Here is a 16527-nt window from a genome sequence, read left to right as displayed (position 1 = left end):
TGAGCAGCAGCCTATGATTCTGTGATCAAGAGCTACAATGACATCAGAACCAAACTCTTCCCAGTGGTGACAGAAGGTGCAAGAGGGGGTAATGGCAGCAAGATGAGTGCTCAGCTTGGCCATTAGGAAACAAAATGCCCACCTGGAGCATAGAGCAGCCTGGATACAGGTTGCTTTGAGAGCTGGAGGAAACTCTATCCCTGGAGGTTTCTAAGCCTTGACCAGACTAAATCCACATTGACCTGCTCCAGCACTGATCATAGTCTGGCCTTGGAGTGGGATGGGTGATCCACAGGGCCCCTCTAAACAACACTATGACACCAAAACCATGTATTTGTTCTCTCAAAGCACTTAATGTAGAGTTCTTCATGTTGTCCCTCACTTGGCCAATCCCTCCTGAGTGGGAAGAGGAAGAATATATTTTTCTTTTTTCAGTGAAGAATCATATAAACCAACCAGAACAGCTAAGGTAATTCTGGTAATAAGGAGAATACCTCTAACTCTTGCTTTAAATGAAATACATCTCATGCAGATAGCATGCCTTCAATTTTTACTCCCTTTCAAATCTACATTTGTGCAAGTGCTGGAAGATGTGCAGGCAGAGCACAATGCTGAGGGCCCAGGAAATGTGCAGAACCTGTACTTTCTGTTGTTAAAACTGTGTTGGAATTCTGATATATCTGTTATGTACTAACAGACCTAGGAGGAAAACATTTGTGTGCATGAAGAAATATCTGTGTCCCCCCAGCCAGGCTGGTCTTGAGTTTAAGGGTATCCATAGAGCCCAGGCCATGGCAGGTCACTCTGTGTTAGAATGTATACTCTCAGTTCTACAAACTGGTGCAAACACTGGTTTTTATTTTTAGGTAGACAAGCAGCCTTCTTAGTTTTAGTGGGATGATTCACATCCACATAGTGATGTATAGGTGTGCTTCTAGAATGAACTTTCTTTATTTGTTATTTCAATATTTGTGTCTTTTCTCTGAGTGATTCTAATGAAATCTTTGTTCAATTATTTTTCCCCTGGGGCTGTCTACAGGCATCTAATGGTTTTTTTATAGAGAGGTGTTTCTTTTAAAGTTTCTAATTCCTTAGTATGAATAAATTCACTTATTTTTACTGGGGTGCTGTAAATACTTTGTTTAGGACAGATTGTAAGCCACAGTTTTGCATTTTCTTTTAACAGATTTGCAATCTTATTTTTTGTCCAGCCATATTAAAAGCAACAGCAATTTTCCATCTGTTTTAATTTGCAGTAAATGAGTTCATGCTGCCGTGCTTTACGCAGATGAGAGCTTGTCTTCTTCAGTAATTATTTCAAGACAATGCTGTTGGAATGATGTGAGAGACTAAATGAAAATGATAGCATATCTCAGGTAAACTAAGCAATTTTGCTAGACCATATTAAATTCTGATTACAATAAAAGGCTTTTAATTCATTTCCCTCACCGCTGAACAGATTTACAAATCACCTTCTGAGAAGTACAGTGACAAAGCATATAAAAGAATCTGCTTGAGAGTACAGAGGGTATCAAAGAGCACTGTGATTGTTAAAACAATTTAAAATGAATGTATGCCACTGACTGAGATCACACCCCTTAGTCCACAAATTCCTGAGAAGTGGGAAGATTTCTGAGGTTTTCCAACTGTCTTAGACATCAGTCATCACCACAGTTTACATGGAAAAGTTTAAAACATAGTTTCTTCTCCACATGAACAGAAGTCTCTCATCTCCTGAGCAGGAGCCCAAGAAGCAGAAGGTGTCCTTGAAGAGGCTTTCAACCCTTTCCTGAGGCAATCTGGGGACAGCCTGCTCTGTCCTAGGGCCTTGAAAGGGAATCGGGGGCTGGTGCTTAGCAAGCCTTAGTTAGCCCTTCTCTCTTCTGAAACGCATTTACCTCAGGGCGTTTGCATTGGTGTGGAAAGGATGAAAAGTCCCCTCAGTCAGGCTGCTCTGTTGCTTGATCCCTTTGTGCTGTTGCTGCTAAGGGCTGATGGATTCCAGCATGCTGCTGCACTGTGTTCTGCCTTGGTTAGGGACAAACCTTTCCTGACAAACCTCACTCACCCTTTGAGAAGTCCAGCCACTCTGATTTCTCTTGCAAAATGTATTGCAGAAAAATATAAAACAGAGAAACTTTGGGCTACCACTGCTGAAGAAAAAATTTGTATTTTTTTCCCTGTAAGGAAGCAACATAAGCACATGCCCACTGTCAAGGTCACTTCTACAAGCAACATAAGAAAATACAGAAAATTATAGCATCTCTTCCTGTGGGATCTTCATTCAATATGACCTTTTTAATTAGCTTATTTCAATGTCTGTAAAATTCAAAGCAATAGTTCTCCTTGGGCAGGAGCCAATCACTAGAAATGAACAACCAGGATACCCCTGACACTTGGCTTCTGTTCTGTGCCACATTTTCCTAGAGCTTTACCCTATTAATCGTGCAACAACCCATGCATTTGTGTGATTTATTGTTTAGCTGTGTCCATAACACACAAAAACCTTGTACATGATGACCCCTGTACTGCTTTTCAAACATATGATACTCTCCTATAAGCCCTGAAGGTCTTGCCAAAAATGTAGATTCCTGCTGGAATCTTCATGTTCCATAACAGGACTTCAAACATAATAAAGCCAGTTTGCATACTGTCTGGAAGGGATACTGTGAAGGAAATGTTAGGGCAAGAGAAAAGGTCAGACCTGAATATGGTATCTCCTCATCACCCTGCTATTTTCTCCAGTGATGTCTTTTTCATCCTCTTGCCTTCCCTTGCCTTCATCCCTCAGAACTGCAGCAATGTAGCAGATCCTCTGTAAACCTCATTTAATGCCACACTCTGGAAGAAATCATCCAGGGCTCTGGTTTGGCCAGTTTGGTGCTGACCTCCTTTACCATATGGTCTGGTAAGTCAGGTATCAGATGTATAAATCAACAAGAAAAGATACCAATTAAAAACAAATAAATTGTTAAACCCCACAAATACTTAGTTCTATGTTATATCTGCATGGGCTGTCCAAGGAAATGGACATGGAGGATTCCCCACTACTGAGTATTTCCAGGAAAAAGTTAAACCCAGCTTGTCCAGCCTTCCTTCATAGTCAAGAGAGAGAACAGGACACATGTTCAGATAGATATGGACAGATTCTCCTCCTCCTCAGCCAGTTCTCCTGTAAGTCAGAAGAGCACTGTCTGTTCTTCGTCACAAGAAACAGTGACAACTTTGACAGCACCACCCCCTTTGCAGGGGTCTGAACTCAGGGGAAATTATGGTTTTGGTTTTTATTTGAGAAAAACTATTCAGAGCAACAAGTGCTGGAAGCACAATTTTTCACAAAAAATTTAGAATGCGAAGTCATCACAGGTCTTCCATATTGCAGCATCTGAGTCTCCATGGAGCTCTGTTTCCTGCCTGACACCAGTGGCTGAAGGATCAGCTCAAGGTTGTCCTGCAGGTAAATCTGGAAGGACTTCCCATGTCTTCAATCCAGACTGTTACATTTCTTTTTTAGTGCAAGTTCAGTATGACACATAGAGAGCCAGGTATATTAACTGCAATTAGGCTTTATTAGACCTTTGATCTGCTACCATGCTGTAGTGTATAAATTAATGCATTAAAAGAAAAATCAAATGTAAAATAATTCTCTAAGTTGCAAAGCTGAATTTCAAGCTGTGCCTTTAGAGCACTTGCATCACATTTTTAATTGAGCTAGCTTTTGTGTCAGGAAATAGGGCTTTATTGGAAAAGATGAGGGAAAAGCAGAAAAAAGCTGATGTTTCATTAAACTGAGAAATGCCATGGGCATGAAATTCTAATCTTTACAATTGGCAGTTGTCCTGGCAGAAGAGCCCTTAAACTTCAACTACTCTGGAACGAGGTCCCAGAGCCATGAGCACTTTTTCTGCTTTAGCTGAAATTAGCCTGGGTACCCAATTAACATGGGTAAAAGAGCAGCCAGCATCCCCATCTCATCACCGCTGCCAAGAAGCGGTGCCTAAATATTGTATTTTTAACTGGGTCATTCCCCAGATGTGGTTTCACATGTAGCCAGCTGTGGACTTAACTGAGAAGACAATAACATGGTAGAGAAGAGAGAGCAGGAGAAAGAAAAAGGACATTAAGAGCTCTCCCATTGCACATGTAGCTCAAAGTGGAGTAATCACTGGTTTAGTGCACTTCAGGCAGAAGAAAACACCACTCAAATTAGTTAAATCAGCTTCCCTGAGTGGACTCCTATATTTTTGGAAAAAAAATTATTATAGCTATAGCTACACTGCTTAGGAATCAGTGTAATTTGCAACATTCACACACTACTGTGAGATCTCATGACTGACTGAGTGTGTTCAGCTAATTATATTTATTTCTAAACTTGTTTCATAAAAGTTTATCATCTAGATCAGGATTTAATGTGTATGCATAGAAGCCAAGACTGGTTATAGGTCAGGGGAATTAACCAAGAGCATTGGGCATTCAGAATCAAAGCAAGGAAGTGAAAGATTTCCTCCTAATGGGGACAGAAGCTTCTGGGATTTTTCCCAGGGGGACAGTTGCAAAAATGGCAAAGGAAGCAGGAAGAAAATCCCTAAAAATCCAAGGGAAATCTGCCTCAGGATCAGACATCTACTGTCATGTTAGGAGCAGTTTATGTTTACTGGGACATTTGCCCTGTGTAGTCACAGCATTTTTAGGGGTAATTTTTTTCTTGGCTTAAATGCAGTTCTGACATGTAATCTAGCCATAGTACCAACAATCCAAGTTAATTTGGTATACTTTCCATTTGTAAATAATATCTAAGCTTATGATTAACCAAAGGGAAATTAAGACAAACAAAGTACACTAAAAAAAATTCCCCATCCCTCCAAAAAAGCAGAACTCCAAGACATAAAGGAGATAGAGTAAGAAGAATGCATGTGAGCTCAACATAATTTATTTCATCTATGCCAAAACTACTGAGGCTTCTCTTTGTGCACAGCTCAGTTCTCCTGCATACAGACCAGGGGTCACTGAGTGGCCATTTTTGCCCCCAGAAGCATTCACAGGACTCTTGCTGCAGCTAACAAGAGCTCTGCTCACACCACGGGTCAATGCTGAAATGTGTCTGACAACTCATTAAACAGATCTGCTGGAATCCTGTTGTTTCTCCTCACTGTGTCATGGCATAACTCCTCTGGAGCCTGCGTGCTGCACATTGTGTGCTGTGCCCATGCCCACAAGTGAGGCACTTGTTGTTTTTGCCCAGCAAACGCTCAGTGGGTGAGAGCCTGCGTCTCATTTTGACATGAAAAACATCCTTCAGTCAGGCTTGGCCTGCAGACAAAGCACTGCAGCCCAGAGTGAAGGCACATCAGACACAGAGCACCCTGCCCACTCAGCCCTGCCGCCCGCCCTGTGGCACACCACCCATACCTGTGTCCTCACCACCCCAGAGGCTCCTGGGTTCCACCTTGGGCAGCGAATCTCCTTTGCTCTGGGGCTCCTTCATCTGAAAAACACAGAGGGAATACATCAGGTCATGAGAGCTTTCTTTTGAGGTGGGTTTTGCTTTACAACACTTAAGACCAAAATTGTTTTCCATCTAAAGTGCATTTTTCAAGCCCCTCTCCAGCTGTTTCTATAATCAGGGGTAAAGTTATGAAGTGTGAGGTACTGTGATCTTTCAGAAAAGAAAAGGGCCCTGTGAGTCACTGTATTTTGAATTGCATTTTTCCATTCAAAGTGTGTGTTGATTTTACACTGTGGACCAGATGGTCCAGCCCCATTCTCCTGCCTCGGCCCTGCAGAGGTAAAGGGAAAGGAAATGGTGGGCAGGGCCCCAGAGGGTCTGTCTCCTGGCATGGAACTGTTTGCACAGAGCTACTTTGCCCACTTTCTTTCACAGCAGGGACAACCTTAGCATGGGAGGAATTTGGTGTAGGGGATGCACAGATGCAATCCCTTCACATGTCCTTGGGATATCGCCAGTGTGGGATCTGCAGACACCTGTTCCCCTTCCTGATTAACACTTCATCCTCATCCCTGCTATTGCAGTGCCTCTAACTGCTTGCCCTCTAGACCTCTCTTACTCACACATGAGATTTCAATCAGAGCTGTGGAAAAATTCTGAGAACCAGGAGTGTGACTATCCTCTGTCACCACTTTGATAAAAACTCTGACCTCAGTGGTGCTGTTTCTGGGTGATAACCAGAGTGTGAGGGTGAAGCCAGTCAACAGGATTACACCATTGCTAAGCCTATCTGCCCCAAAGTACTTCCCAGGCTCTCCATCCTACTGAAACACTGCATCCAGCATTAGCATGGGAAGCAGCAGTCAAACAGCAAATAAGTGCTGCAGAAGAACAAAGTAAAGAATTCCCACTGGAATTTTGGCTTTTGGTGAAGAGCTCTGGCGTCCAAAGACAGAAGTTTTCTTGCTATCATCAAAACTTAAACACTTCTTCATACAAATGCACTTTTCTCAAAGTCTGCAGTCCTGACAGATTGAGTAGTTTGTTAGTGTGGGTCTGGAGCTCTGGTGGGTTGCTTATGTAGAGTTTACAGTGGTGCTTTTGTGTTGTTAGTTTTAGAAATACTTTCATCCAAAAGAGTCCCAACTCAAATGGTGCTTCACCCCCATTACACACACTCTAAACAGGCATGAAGCTCTCTGGAGGATGCACAGGATTGCAAAACATTGCAAAGGTGACTTGTTCTTCTGATTGCATATTTCTCGTGATCTTTATTCATATAAACACATGACAAATAGTATGGTAGAAATAGACATCCAGGACAGCCACTGTTCTGGCTACTGTAGAGCTCCTTGATTAAAGAGCCATTGCATTCCAGGCAGAACTGTGATAATGCCCAGAAAAACAAGCTCAGAAAACACAGGGAAAAGCATTTAAGGAAAAGCAAACTCTAGACCTAGATCTACCCTTCCAGAAAAGCACATCTTTTTGTATGTACAAACCAGTACATATGGGCAGAGCCACCATGTCAAAGACAGAAGTGTTGAGTTCACAATGTCCATGAGCAATACTGTTCAGACCTTGGATGCTGAAAGCTGCAAATTCTGAACTCTGTTACTAATGGAATCCAGTAAAAGAGGAAACATTTGGCTACCCTGCCATGAAACAAGAGGCATCTCTATCAAATTTTGCAAAGGTAAAAGTCTGTAAAGTTGTACAGATGGGCACATGGAAAGACTCCCATGCAGGCAAACTCATGCTAAACTGATACTAAAGAGGAGAAGGGGAACAATGCACTTAAAGCAATGACCCCCTGGAGCATCACCAGGTCTCTCTCTCACCTCATGCAACACAATGTCCTGCATGTGCAAGCAAAGGCAGTTGGGGCTTTTATCAAGAGACCTGAATCACCAGTGTATCCATCAACCAGGAGCAGCCCTGGGTGGGAGTGAAGTCTGTTCCTGCTGACAGAGGGAGGGTTCACAGCAGACACTGACACTGCAGCAGCATCACCCTTGTGTGGTCATCACGGGCCAATGCCAGGAAGTCACAGAGCTGACAACAACCTGACTGCACTCCAGAGCGTGCCAGTCTGCAGGGCCAGAGCCAGAAACATTTCTGTGTTCCACAGCAGGGAGGGAAGGTAATTACATCTTGTGAAACACAGAGAGCAACAGGTACAGAAGTGACAAGAATGGGTAGGAAACCTAGTTTGAAATAGCTTGTAGAACTCCTTTAGCACTAAGTGTGCCCACTTTACTTGTGTATGATATTGCTAACAATTGCATCCATTTCAATAATTTTGTTAATTTACTTTTTTTCTCTTTTAATTTCCTCAGAATTATCTGTATGTACAGTGACTCTTTAATCACACCTTCTATTTTTATGTCTATGCTTCCATTTCAGTTGAGGTTCTTACAACCTGTGGCTGCCTTGAGAAGAGCCCCTTTGTTATTGTATGCAGAATGTTTCTTTTGTATGCTTTCCTGGATTATGTTCACATACTCCCAATTCAGTAGTTCAGTTCTATAAAACAATATCCATACAATACAGTGTATAAACCAGCAAGTTTTTTCCTACCACAAAGCACAACTTCTCCCTTCCCTCATTTCTTGTACTCCAACAATGGGACCCTTAAAGACCAACAGCCCAGGTGAGAGGGACTGCTCCCACTAAGCCTTGTCCTAGCAATCAGCTGTGGAAAACTACATCCTTTGGTTTGCAAGAGCTCTTTCTCTGAAGCAGAGTTTAACAGCACCAGACTATGTTTTGAGTTTTCCCCAATCTCACTGTCATTGGAAGAAGATAAAGGGAAATAGAAGTCAGAAGTTCATATGTCAGTGCAAGCAACACTTCACTTGAAGTACTGATTTTGGCTAATGTTCAGTGCTTTATATATTTTTGGCAAATATGTCATTAATTGCATGATCCGGCTTTTTCTTGTTTCAGAAAGTAAAGGATGTCAGTCTTTATAAGTGCTTAATAAAATAGCAACTGCATCACTTCTTTCTCTGCACCTTTTGACCTAGGCACACAGTGCTTTTCAGCTGTGATGCCTCGTGGTGTGTCCTCAGCCTGGAGACCCCTAAAATAAAGACTGGGAAAGAGAGTAGGCAGACTGGCTACCCATTCTTCATGTAGGAAAAGGAATGGGAAAGGCTGTTGAAATTCAAATACTTCATGAGATACTCTGAAAAAGCTCATCTTTTTCATGGCAGCCAGTATGGGAAAGATTAAAGGCATCCAGACATTCATACAAGCCTCACTGTGGGTAGGCACAGTTGGGTTGTTCAGTGTGGAGAAGAGAAAGCTCTGAGCAAACCTTGTGTCAGCTTTCAGTACATAAAGGAGCCTAGGAGGAAGGCTGGAGAGGGACTTTTTGCAAGGGTATGTAGTAACAAGACTAGAGGGAATGGCTTTATACTGAAAGAGGATAGGTTCAATTGGATATTATCAGGAAATTCTTTACTGTGGGGGTATTGTGACATGGGAACAAGTTGCCTGGATATGTTGTGGGTGCCTCATCCCTGGAAGAGTTCAAGGCCAGGTTGGCTGGGGCTCCAAGCAACCTGGTCTAGTGTAAATTGTCCCTGCCCATCCCACTAAATGATCTTTTAAGGTTCATTCAAGCCCAAACCATCCTATGATTCTGTGATTGTGGGAGCCCCAAAGGAGCTGAGACCTGGGGAAATTGCTTCCTCCTTTGCTGTGATGTGGGGTCCACGTTTCTTCACTGCACACAGCGAGGTGCCAGGGGGGGAGAGCCCCAAAAAAGGAAGAAAGAAGATGGTTTAAAGAAGACAAGTTACTCTTTGAATAACAATGTTAGCAAGGCAGGTAGCATTTCTGCTCTAAAAGTGACCTGTGAGTCTCACGCATGCACTTGTAGAAAGATTGCTGCTGTTTAGCTTTCAGCCAGTCCTCACCTGCTCTGCTGAACCAAGAGCCAGAGAAATATGGTTTGCAAAGGCAATTTAAACTCTGAAACCTAATTTACACATCAACATTGTTAATTATTTCATTGCTGAACATCTTAGCAAGAGCTCATTATTCGCTTCATATTCTGTTCACTTGAAAGGACATCAATACCAACAGTGGAAGCAGAATATATTATCTAGGCTAAATACCACAAACACTTTGTATTAGAAAGAAAAGATGTTGCTTATTGATACAAAATGATACTCATTTATTAAACTGTCTGCTTTCATTGCTGTTTGCTGGAGTCCTGTAGAGGATCTACCTTATTCAGCAAGACACAGCCTCAGGATCCAGCATATTTTTGCCACTCGGCTGACAATGAATATCCTGGTTTTGCTTGAGGTTCCCAATTATACAAATAAGTCACTGAATTCATTATGACAGTTAATGTGTTTGGATTTACATGTTCATTCTTGTAGACAATCTCTTCCAATGAGGACAACATCAGAATGTAATAGGGCCAAGCGTGCATTAGCTCTGTGGACTGTGTTTGTGAAATGCTCACCTAAACTTAAAAGAGTCATAAAGTCCGTGGCTAAAACTTCTGCAGTCAGTCATAACAGCCAGTTATCCATTGAAATGAATGGGAGCCATCCACACTTCTCTTGGCATGGCTGCTTCAGTGCTGCTGAAGTCTCAGGGGTGTTGTCTGAGTAAAAGTCCAAAGCATCTGCCAAGGCCACCACCACTGGGCCTAGTGCCTAGGAAGGGCTGTCACCACTGCTGGTGCCCACAGTCATCTGCAGCTTCTGAAATGAGAACAGACCAGATGTCCCCATGCTGGTGTCCAAAGCAAGAACCCCCGGTGAGTCTGCAATCTGAAGTTGCCTGGGCCAGAACATGGCTACAGGTGCTGCTTCTTACTGGCAGGTTCTCCCAGCCTGCCTAAAGAATATTCAGATGTTTACACAGCTGTTTGAAAAAATGTGAGAAGTCTAAGTTCTTCCCCTGGGTGGAAAAAGCAGTGATGCAGATTTCCATAAACCAGCCATGACTTGGACTGGGTATCATGGTGCTGCATCACAGGCCCATAGTCAAGTGAGCTGCAAAGTTGAGAGAAAGGCATTTCATGTGCTGCAATGCTGTTCCTCCAAACTCTGTGCTTCTCCACACAGTGATGCATCCTTACACAGCATCTCTGCAAAGGGTGTCAGTCCTGGGAACAGCAAGCTGAAGGTGCCCTTAGCTGCCAGCACAGCTCCCTGGGCTATTGCTGTATTGCTGCCATAAACACACAGCACAGAGCAGCAAAGGCAGGAAGAAGGGGAAGAAAGTTTTCTAGTTGTGCAAAATACTTTTTCTCTCAGAAGAAAGAAAGTTTTCTAGCTGTGAAAAATACTTTTTTTTTTTTTGTGGGACAGCTACAACATAGATACCCCAGTGGGATCTGAAGGATGGTCTTCCATGAAGAATCACCAGGACTGAAAACAATAATGTTCTTCATCTGTGTTACTGATTTATTCAAATAAATTCCTATCATATCTTTACTGTGTAGCAAAAATCATTGTGCATTGCTTTAGTTATTGGGAAAAGCATCCTCATTTCATTAAAGCAATATTTTATTCAGACTCCAACTTTTATTTTCAATAAATATCATGCTTTTGCCTTGACAGTTAGTAAATTGTGAGAAACCTTATAATTTGTGGCAATGTTTTGTTCAATTAAGATTATCAAGGAAGGGAGAAAATTATATTATTGGTGGACTAAAAACTCAAAGCAGAGTACAAACATCTAATGTCATTAGTAGATACATAAGATATTGTAAAACTTGCAGCTAATCTGTACAAGTCCAAGCTATTTGGAGTAGCTCACATCTAACCTGCAAAAACATAACCACATAGCCCTCTTCCAGATGTTTCTTGACCATTGCCAGGGGACAGAAGATGCATTTTTCTGCAGAAGGGCAGACTGGGCTAACTGAATTTGGCACTGGGTTAACTGTGGTTTTGAACCAAGAACCTTATCCCAGCCTAAAGCCAAGCTCAGGGTCATAACTGAACAACATTCTGTGAATCAGAGCTTTTGTGATTCATTGCCTTCAACAGTGCGACCCAGAGCTGAATTTGATGATGTTGGGAGTCAGATCAGTGTGGATGGGACTGGTTGATGTAACAGGAGGAAGGACTGTGTTGAGGTTCACAGGACAGGGCCCTGGGAACAATGAAACTGCAAACCTGCAGTGCAGTGTAAATGCTGCATCAGACAGCAATTCATTATGAATGTACAGCATGCTGTAGCTATATCACCTGTTCAGACAGTGAAAGAATCCTTCCTCTTGAGAAAACAAAGTCAAAGGACAAGCAGCAGTGAAAATCAGCACTTTTCTTACCTATACTTACCTATACTGATGAAATTCATCAGTACTTTTTCTACAGTAGAACTACACTAGTCCAAATAATGCATATAAGTGTTATTTAGACTGATCATTATAAAACAGCTAACATCTTTATTTATGTCAGATGGTGGAAATAAAAGCATTGAATAGAACATTTTCTAGAAGCTACATTTTTCTTTCTTAGTTTAAAAATTCGTTAAAGCCAAGATATGAGATCCATGCTTTCTAGCCTCAGATTTTGAAAGAGTTTGACTTTGGGTTCAGATTTGTATCTGTGTTTTGTTCCATGGGACTGAATATGAATCTTGAGGCCAGACAATGCTGAATGGAGTGGAAATTCAGGTACCTAACTGTAGAGTCAGAAGTAGATGTTACAATGATCTTGTCCTATATTCTGCATAATGTAGCTACAGAATCTTGTCAGGTTTATTGCTACCTCACCCCCCTCACCTTTGGCATTTTATGCCCCGTTTGAGCTTCAGGATTTCCAGTGATGTAAAATCCACCTTTTCTTATATATGAGTTATTTGTTCAACCCTTTTTTCACTTTTTTCTTATTGATTGCTTTTGCTTGATCTTCCAGTCACAGGGTGCTTTTATATCTTTTCTCTGAAGAGCTTTGTGTTACAAGTGGCTGCTCCATCAGAAGATATTTGTAGGCCACAGTCAAGTTGCCTCTCAAATTTGTTTTTGATGAAGTCATTGTGGGCCTCTCATCCAGGGTTAAACAATCTTTTGTTTGACACAAGGGAGAAACACACACAGTTCCTACAAAGTAGCAAACAGAGCTATAAATTTGAGCCCTTCCAGTTGACTCACAATAATATGTACCTATATCCTAAATCAAGTTCAGAAAAGAAACCTCCCATTTAATTAACATTGTCTGTATTTTCCAAAATAAGACAAGTTGTAATAGAAACAGAGATCATGTCTAGACTATCCAAAACTGGGACTTATTGCCATCTTTCTCTTTTTATGTAGACTTAAGGAGGTCGAAATAAAGACTACAATTTAACTGTCACAAAGAAACTAATGCTTTGTATGCTATAATAAAAATTATAAAATGTGCCTGAAATAATTTGGAGCATGGAATGTAACTGCTAAGTAAACAGTGGCATAAAAATGTATCTGTATGTGGAGCTGACGCAACACTCACGATGAACAAGGCATGTTGAGTGGGCAGAGCTCCCACATGTTCACAGGGTCCCTCAGAGCTGTGGATGCCTTCCAAGGCCATACTTCCTTGTTTCCCAGGAATCAGACTGAAAGTGTCATAAGACTGTATTTTCTGGTCCTTGCCATCTCTAACCAGAGCAGTCATTCACTTGCACATTATCCCACTCTCATTTGCAAACAGTTGATGCAGGAAAGTGAATGTTAACTGAATTCACTGCAGGTTTGGTTAAAGATTTGGGCAAATGTTGGAGTCAGTTCCCACTTTGCCTGAACTAGTTCTCTGCCATGGGTTGTAAACCCTCAGAAATAATCAATGAACCTTGCATGCTCCCAGCTTGCTTTCAATTGCTTCTGGCCTGAGCAAGGAGCATTTTTCCATGGATGAGCAAGTGAGATGTCTCAGCAGCAATTACATCTGCCCACAGTGATAATTGTTCTCTGGCTGTTCAGTCACATAGCATCTACTGCCAGGGAGAAGATATGACTGGATTTTGCTTCAGATACTAAGTGTGCTTATTGTGTAGGCAGTTTGCAGACCTTCTAGACTACATCCTCACTCTGTCCTGGGCACTAGTATAGAAAACTGGTTGCAATATTCCTTTGTTCTGTATTTTTCTGTATGTTGGAGGAAAGAAAAGTAGTGACTGCTCATGCAGTGATGTATGCCTTCCACGAGGCAGGGAAAATTGATCATATGTGGCATCTTGAAATACTGAGCCTGAGGATTAACTGGATAATTATCTCAATTTTACAGATGAAAAATCTAAATAACAAAGATTTTGAAGATTTGTTCAAACTCAAATCTCAGTTCAAAGAATCTGGAATAGGCTTTATTTTCCAATCCTCCAATTCATGTTCATGATGAAGTGATATCCCCTAATACATTCTTACATAAGTATGGCAATCAGTTTACACATACAGTGGAGTTTATACCAACAGAGAAGCCCTTTTTTTTCTGTGTATTTTCTTGATGTTCATCAAGCACTTGGGGACCCTTTTTCCAAGGCTTGTAATTCTGCCATGTATTCAGATGCAAAGGGACTGAAACTCAGTTAAGTGAGACAGTAGATCTGAAATCCTGCCAATAGGATTATCAAGCCCTCAAAATTTCATGGGTACAGGTTTTGCTCAGAAAGAGGGGTGAATTACTCAGGGAAAGGGCTAAATTTGTTCCTGGATAATTAGTTTTGTTGTAGCACAGCTCCAGCTCTTTGCAGCTTGGTGAGAGGAGGTAAAGGATAATGGCTCTGATGTGTACAGGGTCCACACTGAGTCAGCTGAGATTTACAGCCATTGAGAAAATCAGAGGCAATTTACCTGAGGGATTCTGTAAGACCTATAAATCTTCCTGGTATTCACCAGGTTTCTTTTCCACCCCAAATGCCACCATAGCCTAATCCCTCTTATGTCCTGTAGCCCTGTGCAGTGTCTATGCTGGCAGTGGTGGGGAGCTCCCTACAGTCATCTCTGTCCCTGTGTACAAGGATGCTGGCTGGCACATCCTTTAATCTTGTCTGGAACATAAACTTCTTCATACAGGGCAGATATGCTTGACTGAAGAACAGAAGGTGAGGCTGCAGGAGGAGCTGAAATGTACCTGCACCCACCAGCAGCAAGTGCGTGGTGCACTCACCGTCTGCCCTGCTGCATTCCCATTGCCTGGGATGTACATGCCCTGAGGAAGCCAAATGTCACTTGCTCTAGGGACAGCTTCAATGTCCTACTGATTGGGAAGTGTTGATATTTTCATAATACTGCAGTTCAGTCCTGTGACACCAAGGTCAAGAACATATTATTACCAGAAACGATTGTCTACTGCACTTGGGTTTGACCCTTTCTTTTTAAAGTGCCTGATCATTCTACCTTTCTTATTCTCTGCTAAGGAATCATTTGACCTGAAAATGGAAATGAAATGAGGCTGGTTAGAAGCAAAATGGTTTTGGAGAGTCATTGTCTACCTGTGCTATACTTGAAATCATATTTCCATTAATTTCTGACAACTCAGTGACATAGCGAAGAAATAGTCTTGTTCTCTGTTTAAAACAATGAAAAATCTCACTCTGCCTTCAGGAGTGAGACCTCTGTTACAAATAAGTGCAGAGAAATAAAGTAAATTAGAAAAAACTGTACCTTTTTACTTATGTTCATTTATAGTTGCAATGGTTGTTGCATAAATGCTCAGAGGAAGAAATGAAGCAAAGCTGTACAGGAGATGTAAATGGATGTCTAAATAGTGCCACTGTTGTATGCTGTGTGAGTGCAAAGCTTGAAATGGAATCATATGCAACTATGACAAGCCCATGTTATTCTACACCCATATTTTGCAAGAGGTGGTGGAGGTGGAGTGATGCTGGCCTGATAATGAGGGCAGTGATTGTTATTCACCATTTCAGGCAGAGACACTGAAATTACTTAAATGAATAGGCTACTGCTATGTAAAGGGTATGATTAGCTCTTATCAGTGGGTTTCTTCTGGCTCTCCTGACAGGAGACAAAAGTGGCTGAATAACTCGTGCAGCTCATTAGGTAAAATGAAACTCTAAAACTTCATTCTACCCAAAAAATAAATTGAGGGACTTAAGCCATAAAGTTCTGTATGAACATCATTCTTATCTGGGATGGATGTTTTTTGCACTGGTCAGCCATGCAGCAATATCCAGTTTGGCTGAAACTTGGTTTCAATCAGATTTAAACCAAATTTTGCAATCCATAATGCAGGTTCTAAGGAAAGAATTAATAGGGCCTGCATGGTCCTTGCAGTCTGGCTTTGCAATTGCAAACAGTGTTAGTTCTGAACATTTGACAGCTTGATATTTGATGCTGTCATGGTTAACAAGACTTGAATTTGAACAAAAGGGCTGGCCAAAAGTTAAATGTTAAACACCCAGCTGCTTGCATGTCCACTGAGCATGTTGTTTGTCCTTAGCCTCTGCTGTTGTGAACCGTTTTTAGTCATGTGTTTTGAGAGGTATGGAAAGAACAAGGTATATTTCACTGCTTATTTCAAATCATAAAAGCACCAAAACAGGACTTCTGGATGTGTTAATAATTTCTCTTCCAATTCACTTTATCTCTACTCATAGCATCAAGAAAAATGGGATTTGTTAAATAGGAAAATATTTAACACACCTATAAGTGTCAACAATCACTGCAAGTCTGAAAAACAGTTGCTCCTGCTTTCAAAGTACAAGTATTTGCTTGCACTCAGTTACCTAATCAGATGTGGGAATGCTGGTTCATAGCTACACATCTCTCTGAAGAAAGTTCCCACTTGTGGTTAGAGTCAGAGATTCAGTTTTTCCACTTCTCCAAAATATTTATTCAGCATGTAGGTCTTTTTCTTTCCAGCTGTACACAAAACTTTAAAACAGATGTAACATAAGCAGTGGTCCATCTTTATCTCTAAGACCATCAGCAGGATTAATTGATTTATTAATTGTGGCTTTGGTCCAAGAAGAGCCTATGGTTCTCCCTCAAAGAAATTGAAGCAACATTCTTAGTGAAATGATAGCATATGATCCCAACCCATCCAAAACTGGCAATAATCATGTTAGAGCCAAACAGATTTTGTGGTTGTAACAGAATTGAGCAA

At 41.5% G+C, this 16527-nt stretch overlaps 1 protein-coding gene across 1 annotated transcript in view; it reads right to left on the bottom strand.

Annotated features, from left to right (window-relative positions):
- The window catches only part of SGK1 (serum/glucocorticoid regulated kinase 1), a 70194-nt gene that overhangs the window by 19174 nt on the left and 34493 nt on the right, over positions 1-16527 (bottom strand). Inside the window, exon 3 of the mRNA XM_054279944.1 lies at positions 5410-5485. Coding sequence (XP_054135919.1) covers positions 5410-5485 — 76 coding nt within the window. The remainder of the gene's footprint in view (positions 1-5409; positions 5486-16527) is intronic.

This window comes from Melozone crissalis, unplaced genomic scaffold (assembly GCF_028551555.1).
Source record: "Melozone crissalis strain CALT ecotype California unplaced genomic scaffold, PUWL_Pcris_2 ptg000027l_1, whole genome shotgun sequence".
In the NCBI taxonomy this organism is placed as follows: domain Eukaryota; kingdom Metazoa; phylum Chordata; class Aves; order Passeriformes; family Passerellidae; genus Melozone; species Melozone crissalis.
The sequence above is the reverse complement of the archived record's forward strand: the minus strand, read 5'-3'. Positions and strand labels throughout refer to the sequence as shown.